At 43.5% G+C, this 10,976-nt stretch overlaps 1 protein-coding gene across 12 annotated transcripts in view; it reads left to right on the forward strand.

The window, feature by feature from the left end:
• The window catches only part of ZNF385B (zinc finger protein 385B), a 182,399-nt gene that overhangs the window by 104,978 nt on the left and 66,445 nt on the right, over positions 1 to 10,976 (forward strand). For all 12 annotated transcript variants that reach the window (XM_083496618.1, XM_083496623.1, XM_083496626.1 and 9 more), the window contains one exon: positions 9,841 to 9,983. In XM_083496618.1, coding sequence (XP_083352744.1) covers positions 9,841 to 9,983 — 143 coding nt within the window. The remainder of the gene's footprint in view (positions 1 to 9,840; positions 9,984 to 10,976) is intronic.

Below are 10,976 nucleotides of genomic sequence, written 5' to 3' on the forward strand. Positions count from 1 at the left end.
AATGCCCAGAGTGGCTTGCAAAATTATACTTATTTTATATTGTGGGCAATTTACATTATTATAAGAGTTTAAAATTGGAAGAAATCAAATCAGACAAAACTCTTCATGAAAACCAATATGCAGAATATTAAAAAGCCTGGGAAAATAAAAAGGTTTGTACCTGGCACCAAAATGACACCAAGGGAAGTAGGATCCACAGCTGGGGTGACACCACCAAGTGGGCCCTTCCTCCTCCTGTTGGATAGCATAGCTCCATGTACACAAAGACCACAACCCTTTTCACACATACTTAGAAATAAGTCCCCAATAATTTTAATGGATAATTTTATTCCCAAGTAAAGGTATACAGTATTGGATCGCAACATATCTGTGCATGCCCATATGCAGAAAGCTCTTCCTTCCATTGAGCTGAATTTGAATCCATTCAAATCAGAGCACACATCAATCTATGAATTGTTTATGCATGCAGACGAGGCAGTTGCCACTAGGGATCATGAGGCTGACAAATGCTAGAATCCCTAGCTGTGGTTTGCCTGGCCTCACTGCCATTGTGACAAACCACAGTTTACTGTGGTATTTGAGCAGAGCCTTTGTGATAGAACAATTATTCAAAGTGGGGGGGGGGCGGTCTGGATATATGAGCACCCCTGCTTGAATTATAATAGTTTCAGTCTGAGGTGGGCACAGATTGGGCTTTGAACTTGCTCAGGCCTGTTTTGGGATCACACCGCATCAATAGCTCAGCGGCAGAGCGCACTTTGCATGCAGCAGGTGCCAGTTTCCCCAGGTTGAGCTCATTGCTGGCCAGTGCAGTGTACTGAGCTAGCTTGGCAAATGGTCGGACTCATTGGAGCACAACTTCCAAGCATTTTGATGATTGCATGCCTGTGCCAAATCCAATGCAACCTTATGAGCTTAGGAGCCTTGATGTGAACAAAGGGCTTACGGTAACAGAGGTAACTGTTCTGTTTATTTAAATGGACGCAACCAAGTCACGTGTACAGCTCTTTGAGTAAAGAGAATTGCTGATCCATTTGAGTGAGTGGGTCATTCGGACACACAAGTGGTCTGTTGATAAGCGGATGGCTTTTTTTTCCCCCTCCTCATGCAACACTGCTTTTCGTCTACAGCCTTTCAGAATTGAATACAGAGCTCTGGGCAAAGGGCGATAGCATTTTGGCAAAACCTATTGGTTCTTTTGCCTTGGATTTTGTTTGTAGGAGGCATAAGAGTAGACATTGCTGAAATAGGCAAAGAAGGAAAATAAGCACCGAGGAAACTAATGCAGCAAAATAAATCCATGGCGTGTTTTAACTTAAAAGACTCTTCAATCCAGGTAATTTGATGCCTAAGTAAGACAAAAAGTGAGAAATGTGCGTGTAAACAATCTTCTTTCTATAAAATAACTTGCAAGCTTAAAAATTGCTTTAAAGTGGTGGGGAGGGAATGACTGATGGAAGTATAGTCAGGATTCCAGTGGTGTTCATTCCCTGGACCGAAGTTTTACAAGCACCCATTGCTGGAGCTCCCTGTACCCTGTGAAAAACCATTCCTGAACTCAGGAATGGCCTTTGATGTATCACAAGGACAAAATAGGACACAGGTTGCCATAACAGTTGCACGTGCAAGTTTACAAGTACAAATGCAAATTTATAAATAATTGTTATAATTTAAATAGAAACACCATGGCAGGGGAGACTTTCCAGGTCATCTGTACACCTGCTCAGTCTGCTGCCCAGGTGTCACTAGTTGGGGTGGGGACTTCAAAGCCATTCCCTGTTCTCTCTGCTTATGGTTCTTTAGCTTTAAACTGGGCTTGGACTGGAGAGCCCTTCAAACACAGTGTCATCCTCTGTAAAATAGGGCACGTTGCCATCTTTAAATCCGTTCTTCTTGTGTGTGCACAGTCCTCTTTAGATTCCTAAATTTATAGGAAAATGTCAGCAATATATCAGTCATTGTTACAGAATACTACAGCTGTTCTGTAGTTTGGGGTAGTGTGTGTCTGGCCTGTTGGAATTTTGTAATGTTGTGTTTATTAAGCTGTCTTGTAATACTGTGTTTGTTAAGCTGTACTGAACTTCATAGAAAACAGAATACAAATCTTGCAAATGAATATTTGCATGCCCAAGGTTGACTAACAGTTCGAAACCGTCTGTATTTTACACACTAAATTGTCCTTATCATTAAAATGCTAATTAAATTGTAAACATCTGTTACATTCATAGTTATAATGAAAATTGGCAGCTACATCTTTCTTGTGTCGGTGTTCTTGCTAGCTTAAGTCCAATTTGCATACAAATTTGATTGGGCATTGGTGTAAATGTCCCTGACCTTTAGAGGAAATAGTTCTTGATGGAAGTGAATATAGCTGGCCCCTCTGGTTATCTTTAACCTGCTAGTATTGTCAGAAATGTTTAGGGAAAGAGGAGCAAACACTTGCTTGACAGTGGCCTCAGAGTAGAAATAAAGGGTGCGGTGTTAATATATTTTGCAAGTACTGGTCTCATTCTAAGGCTGCAAATCTGTGCACATGTCTCCCAAGAGTAAGCAGTACTGAACACTGTGATTTATTCTAATGATCCTAAGCATGCATAGGAACACACTCTTGATTATTTAATCCGTGGCTGTCACCCACCTCCTGCATTTTCCACCCTTGCTCGTTACATTTTTTTGGTATGTTCTTGAATACAAAATTAGTAGTTTAGCTTGGATTTTTACAACTGCAGTGAAGTTGCTAGGAGACAGCTCTAGAGCTCTGTGAAGCTCTTAGTGGTAAAAATGGTTAAACATACTACAGTCCTATACATCAGTAGTGGAACCTTCAGACTCTTATTTTCCATCAGCCTTAGCCAGCTTGGCCAGTGGCTGGGAATGAGAGGAACAGTAGTCCATCCACATCTGGAGGGCCACAGGTTCCCCACCCTGCTGTGCATTCCTGCTGAGTTCAATGGGAATAACCCCCAGATATACTAAATTGAGAGGGACGCGGGTGGCGCTGTGGGTTAAACCACAGAGCCTAGGACTTACCGATCAGAAGGTTGGTGGTTCGAATCCCCGCAATGGGGTGAGCTCCCGTTGCTTGGTCCCAGCTCCTGCCAACCTAGCAGTTTGAAAGCACATCAAAGTGCAAGTAGATAAATAGGTACCACTCCTGCGGGAAGGTAAACGGCATTTCCATGCGCTGCTCTGGTTCGCCAGAAGTGGCTTAGGCATGCTGGCCACATGACCCGGAAGCTGTACTCCGGCTCCCTCGGCCAATAAAGTGAGATGAGCGCCACAACCCCAGAGTCGGTCACGACTGGACCTAATAGTCAGGGGTCCCCTTTACCTTTACCTTTTATGCTAAATAGAATTGTAATCCAAAACATTGGGAGGAGGGAGGTACCAGGCTTGCAAAGACTGACCTAAGCCATGACTTTAGTGATTAGGAATCCATTGTGGTGGCCCTCAGGCTCTTGCTCCCCATTTCCTCTTCTTCTCATGAGAGGAGGAGACCAAATACTTTTTTTAAAGAAAAGAAGAAGCTGCAGTTCATCATTTAAAAAACAACAACTTTTCCTTAGAACAAACCACTGTTCCCCAAGTTCCTACAAAATGTTCTAGTTCACACATAAAGTTAAACCATGGTTTACATTAGTGACTCCTCCACTCCCATCTTCTCCTCTCATATGGCCAGGAGAATGATGTCTGTGCTTTCCAAGAACTTCAGCTTATAATGATATCATTACATATCATCACACACAAACTAGGAGTCCTGGTTTAAAACAAGCCAGATTCATAAGTAATGTTTTAAAGTTATCTTGCTTAGAAACTGACCAGAGGGTATTTTTTTTTAACAATGATCCTTGGTTTCAACATCGTGCTAGGCTAAGATTCTTGCAAAGCAAAACTGTACTCTGCAGAAGCCCTCCTCTTGATCACGTGGGAGGGGGAGAGGACAGGAGAGTACACAAGCCTGAGATTTCACTCATGAAGGCTCATCTGTGCTAAACCATTATATGCAAATATTACCAAAAGTGGAAGCTTCCATTTTCCTCCTCTCATGCATGAAGAAGGAGAAGAGAGGATGTGATGCACATACATGTCTGTGGCTCTCCATAGTACATTCCCAATGACCTCTAAACCATGGTTTGGGATAACCTAAGAACTGTGTCCAGCTCTCACCTCCATATGGAAGTGAGAGCTGGACCATAAAGAAGGCTGATCGCCGAAGAATTGATGCTTTTGAATTATGGTGCTGGAGGAGACTCTTGAGAGTCCCATGGACTGCAAGACCTATCCATTCTTAAGGAAATCAGCCTTGAGTGCTCACTGGAAGGACAGATCCTGAAGCTGAGGCTCCAATACTTGGGCCACCTCATGAGAAGAGAAGACTCCCTGGAAAAGACCCTGATATTGGGAAGGATTGAGGGCACAAGGATAAGGGGGCGACAGAGGACGAGATGGTTGGACAGTGTTCTGGAAGCTACCAACATGAGTTTGACCAAACTGCGGGAGGCAGTGGAAGACAGGAGTGCCTGGCATGCTCTGGTCCATGGGGTCACGAAGAGTCGGACACGACTAAACGACTAAACAACAAGAACTGTGTACTTTGACAGAATGCTGCTGGAACTGTATTCCAGCAGTGGGTTGGGCAGACCCCAAAGTGGGTGAGTACAGATACCCACACCTCAAACATACATGTAATCACACAAACATAGACATGCCATATCTTCTCCCTACTCAGCTGATCTGTGTAGAAACAGGTGGGTTGTTTTCTTTCAAATTGGAGCATGCTGGCTAGAGAAGTTCAACACACGCACACACACACACCAATATGTGAATGAAAATTGCATCCTCTCTGCTTCTCAGCCGATTGGTCTAGATGACCTGAGGAGTTGCAATGCACTCAAGGGTGGAGGTGAAAACTGCCTATTGCTTCAGCCAAAGTGACAGCTGTCAGTTTTCTTCCCAGCCAAAGGTAAGGTCGAAGCCTCCCCATGCAGCACTCAGGATGAAAACTGGACCACCTCTGCGCCTTAGTTGGATCTATACTGTTCAGCTAAGAAGTGGCGAGGGTACTGCTTCCATCCCAGTGCTGGAATGAGAGAAGCCTGGCAGGCTGGAGTAGGGGTCCACATACCTAGTCTGTTTGTTTCTTTATGGTCCTTGCCTATATCTTCTCGCCCAGCATGACCTTAAAAGCAGGTCATTTTAAAATATGTATATAAGAATAAGATGGACAAAAACCACAAAGCTGAGCCAATGAGTCAGTATTCTCATGTCAGTCTTACCTAGAGCCTGTACAGACAGAATTGCTGGCTCCCTCTGAATACTGGCAGCTACAAGAGATCAAGAAACGGCGACAGGAAAGCAAACTCCCAAGGAGCAACCAAAGTGCTGCTTCAGGACACATTGGCACCAATGCCAACTGCGCCTGATGCTTTTTAGGGTTCCCAATTAGCCATGATTTGAAGCTGTGGTTGTGAGTTTGACCCTTGGACTCTTCTCAGGCTTCCGTGAGAAGGCCTACTCAATGTGTGCACAATTCCCAAGCTGTGTGGCAAGGCACACACACTGAAGTTTGGGGGGGGGAGTGTTCTGTGGCTGTCAGATATTCAGGGATCACAGCATTATGCCCTCTACGCTATTATGTATCATTTTTTGTTTTGTGGGAAGTTTTTCATTTTGAACGCTGATGGCTTCAGGCTAAATGCTTTTTGGTATTAAGTGCTCCCTGTTTGCTCAAGTGGTGATGAGTCATGGGGAAATGCTAACTCCCTTGAGGTTAGAAAGCACTGGGGATCTACAAATGCAAATTGTAAGGGTGCTTAAAACGTAAAGGTAAAGGACCCCTGACAGTTAAGTCCAGTTGCAGATGACTCTAGGGTTGCGATGCTCATCTCGCTTTACAGGCCGAGGGAGCCGGCGTTTGTTCGCCGACAGTTTTTCCGGGTCATGTGGCCAATATGACTAAGCCGCTTCTGGCGAAACCAACGCAGCTCACGGAAACGCCGTTTACCTTCCCACTGGAGTGGTACCTATGTATCTACTTGCACTTTTGGGGGTGCTTTTGAACTGCTAGGTTGGTAGGAGTTGGGACCGAGCAACGGGAGCTCACCCCGTTGCAGGGATTCGAATCACCAACCTTCTGATCACCAAGCCCAAGAGACTGTGGTTTAGACCACAGCGTCACTGGCATGCTTACATACCAGCAAAATTCAGGTTGCACAACTAAAGTTAATTTGATACTCTTGTGTAGCAAACTTGCTCCCTTCTCAATGTCGCTCCCTTCTCATTCCCATGCCATGGCCCCTGTTGTTGTGCTACCTGCCTTCGCTTTTGTTCCTCTACCCAGCTCTGACTTCATGCAATTCCAGGATTGTGACGCAGCACTGCAAATCCTCCAGTTGGGGCTGTGCAATGACATTCTATTATACAGAGCGATAAACAATTGATGAGTCTCAGAGTGTACTGACAGACTTCAATTTGACAATAACTGTAACATCCAATTGAAGGAAAGATATGTAATTAAATATAACATGTGGATATTGTACTGGACTTATGGTTAATTACTCAGAGCGAGCTGTTAAAGCTTTAGACATTTTCCTCCAGTTTTCTTTTCCTGCTTTCCCCCCCACGTGCAGATTTACAGAGGATGGTATTTGCATGTTAGAGTGCCTTTAGCAGTATTTTTTTGTATTTATGAATACACTTGAATAAGCTCCTGACTTACAGATAATTAAGCACAACTGTCAACGTGCTTCTCAGGGCTTATGCAAACTACAGGCACTGACTTACTTAGAAGATTTTAAAGAAAGTTTTGCATTCAGTAAACAATGGGGGAGGAAAGTTGGATTGTATTTTTTGCACATTATCTGTCAGGATAAATTCCTCATAAAGTAGAAACACAGCCAGCCGGGTAGGGACATTAACAACAGTTTGTGATTATTCACTTTGTCAGCCACGTCTCGTGCTATATAGTTTTCAAAATGCTAGTAATCTCAGTGCCTAAAAATAAGTGCAAACATGAGGCCTGAATGACAACACAAACAACAAGGACCAAGGTAAGTTGCACAAAAGACAAAAGGTGGGGCAGCAGCTCTGCCAGAGATGGCTCAGTCTTAAGCAAGTCCTTGTTAAGCCATGTTGACCAGGTACTCAACAGCGTACACAGCATGAGAGGAAGAATGAAGGGAGTTTATTTGACAGGAATGACCATTTGACAGGAATGAGTGAGATTTAAAAGAGCACTCACCAGGGCATATAAAAGTGCACTTAAGAGGAGCCCCGCAGGACTAGACCTAAGGTCCATCTAGTCCAGTATTCTTCTCCCACAACCAATTTCCTTTAGCCCTGGAAGTAAAACACAAAACTCAGCTAGATTGGCAAAGAAAAAGTGATTTATATGCGATATAGCATGGTGCCACCAGAGGGCGCTGTGGAGTCCCATTTTTCTCTACCAGTTTTCCCCCTGTTTAAATTTACAACGCATTTAACTGGAACGCTTCTTTGACGTGTCTCGACCCAGACTTAGTGGTGATTGATTGATTGAAATGAGATGGGATGCCAAATCAAGTAATATAATGCTCCAGCATACACAGAACCGAAACAGCAAGAGATCTGTGGGGACTTGGCCTTCCCCTTGTTGTTGCTTTGGTGAAAGTTTTATTCTGTGAACCGCTCTTGAGATCCTGTGATGAAGGGTACATAAAGTTAATAAACGAATAAGACTCATGGAAGCATTAATATATTAGTATGTGTCAGAAATAATATCTCCAGGGCATACTCTCCAACATTTCTCCAATGAAACAGGGATGTCCTGTTCCATTATTATTATTATTATTTTTATTATTATTATTATTATTATTATTATTATTATTATTATTATTATTATTATATCACTTATATCCCACCCATCTAACTGGTTGCCCCAGCCACTCTGGGCAGATTCCAAAATATATAAAAACATAATACAACATTAAACGTTAAAAATAGTTCCCTATACAGGGCTGCTTTCATATGTTTACTAAAGGTTGTTTAACTGGTTATCTCCTTGGCTTGGGGGTTGCATAACTCTGTACCTTCCAGTATTACTCCGATGAAGATAGGGACATCCTAAGGAAAAGCAGGACATTCCGGGATCAAATCAGAAACCAGGACGGCTTCTATAAATCCAGGACTGTCCCTGGAAAATAGGGACACTTGGAAGGTCTGCCAGGGGGATGGCTGTTTCCAGCAAATCACCTTGTGCTATTTAATCCCTTGGAATGTAAGATGTGGATGAGGCAGTGAAAGATTCTGAGGCCAGGTATGGAGCATAGGCGAGTATTCAACAGCCCTTTGGGATCCTATGAATAAAGCAGGGATCGCTAACCCTTTTAGACTAATGGACACATTTGGATTTTTGAGCAAGGGAGGGAAAGGGTACCCATTCTGAGCACTTCAGGACCAAGGGAGTGGCGGTGGTGAACTTTGTGGGCACCAGGAGAAGATCTGAAGGGCACCAGTACACTCATGGGTGCCATGTCAGCAACTGCTGGCATAGAGTTATTGAGGCAAGTATCACAGTGGAGACATCTGTCCGCCATCACTATCAGAATGGAATAATAAGTGATTTGTACGAAGGAGAATCTCTGCTTTGGCTTTGTGATGTGTGCAACTTTTATAAAATGGTGCTGATGTATCTTTAAGGAACAACTTTTTACTTTTTTGTCCCGTGTAGCCTGTAGAATATGAGCTGTGTGTGTGCAGCTAGCAAAGAGCAGCAAGTCTGCTTGTTTTGTGTGCTCCTCCTGTTTCTTCTTAAACATTTGGCCTTTAGCCTTCAAATAAAGTCAGTTGATGCCATATAATATATTTGGTGTGTAGCCTGTACTTAACAGGCTTGACAAGTCATGGTCAGGTAAGTTGCACGTACAGAGGGCACAATTTTTAATATTTTTCTGGAGAGCCAGAATGCTTGAGGCTATGATTGGGCTCTTCGTTTTATCTTCGTGCTTTGAAACAATCTGTTGGAAGGTGGAGGAAGACACCCATTTGATGGAAACGTAAATTTGAAGAGCTTTTGTGGCTGGCAGTTTTGAGGAAAGGTAGATCAGTTGACCGGAAACTCAAGAAGGTTTGGCATAATGAGAAACGGCAGTATATTACTTCCTTATTAAAACAAGAATTATAGGAAAACATAGGGAGAAGCATCCAGTAAAGGATTACTGGATGAGACTGATGGGAGTTGAGGTTGTTTTGATGAGCTAAGTGGGAAAGATAATGAACTGGGTGGTTTGAACTGAAAAAGCAGATGGATTATGAAGCTGTCTCATTGCTTGTCAAACTAATATAATTGATTCATAGACTGAGGTTGTAAGGGACTATGGATTAGAGTGGGATAATTTATAGTAGTGCATTCTTTAACCTTATGTAGTTATGACAGTGCTGTGATAAATATAAACAATTGTAATAAAACCTATTTTTCATATGCCTGGTTTTAATAATTAGCAAAATCCTCAGTTGAATGTGCAATTAATTTGCATAATCTAAAAATCATGTGACACACACAATGTAGAACATCGTGCAACATGTACTTCTTAAGGACCTTTTTATGAACTGAAACTTCTAGCTTTGGTTGCTGGGGCAAAGTTTCTCAGTTTTGCAGACTCCAAACAGTTCTGATGATGTAAAAGTCCTTTTTGTTCTTTATGAGGACAAATTGCATTCATTCTTACCACCAAATGGTGATGTTTAGGTTCAAACAGAATTCACCAGTAAGGATTAATGTCTACAGTGTGGATTAAAGTGTGTGGGGGGGTGGTGGTTAATTAAATAAATCTTTCTTATATATAAATATTTTTCTCTCTGCAGGCAGCACGTGCCACACAACTACGCTCCCTACCCTTGTCCGCACGCCTACACTCATGATGCAGCCCTCCCTGGATATCAAACCATTTATGTCCTTCCCAGTGGATGGCAGTCCTGCTGTCGGACTTTTCCCAAATTTCAATACCGTGAGTAACCAATGTTGCAATTCCCCACCCATCCACCCAACTGCCCTTGCTTTTTTGCTTTCTTTGCTCCCTACAGTGAAGCACATCACATGTTGCTCGTTGCCGATGGAGTCATAAATGTTAGAGAAAGGTAGACTGGCGCTGTGATCCCAGGAGCAGCAGAGACTGGTGAGGCCATGGTGGAGCACTGTTCCTATCCTGGCTTTCCAATATGGTGGGTCTCTGGAGCTTACTGAGAGAGCAGAGAGACAGGAAGCTTGGCAGGGTGGTGTGGTGCAGTGGGGCTGATCCGATGCTGCACCGTGCCAAACTCCTAACTCCCCGCTCCCACTTGGCAAGTCTCAGTTGCTCGTGGTTTTTGTGCCACCTCACCAGCCACTACTGCCCAGAAATCTTTGTCCCAGTGCTTAATGAATCATTTGACCTTTGTGAATGCTTACCGCCTATACAGCTTGCTTCGTAAACTTTGGCTTGTGAGCACAGCTTCTTGTGGAAATATTGAGAGGTAGGATGAAAAATATTCGTTATATTCACCCTCCTGTTAATTTTGATACACCTAATCTCTCCTCTCTTCACCCTGATCCCTGTCTGAAACTTTCTACAGAGACCTGTGGATTATTTTCTCCCTGGGCAGCCATTAAAGAGATATTTAAACTCCCCCTCCCTTTTGCACTGAGCTTATGAGACTTGATCAATGAAACAGCAGGCAATGTTTGCCTTCCCTTAGGATACAGCTTTGCTCACTGTGCCAGGGCAGCCTACCTCTCCCTGATGCCCCGATGATGCTTCAGAGTCCCCTTCTCACCACTCCTGACTATTGGCCATGGTGGCTGGGGCCAATGGTCCAAGAAATCTGGAGGGTTAGGAAGGCTGCAGTTGTGTCATATTGAGTCTGTGCACCTGGCTTTCTGCACCTGTGTTCTGTTTGTGGCACGTTGATGATTTGGTGTGTGTAACTCGAGGTTGGGAGAAACAATGAATACACGGCTCTGC

The sequence above is a fragment of the Podarcis liolepis genome, assembly GCF_965112155.1.
Source record: "Podarcis liolepis genome assembly, chromosome: 1".
Lineage (NCBI taxonomy): Eukaryota > Metazoa > Chordata > Lepidosauria > Squamata > Lacertidae > Podarcis > Podarcis liolepis.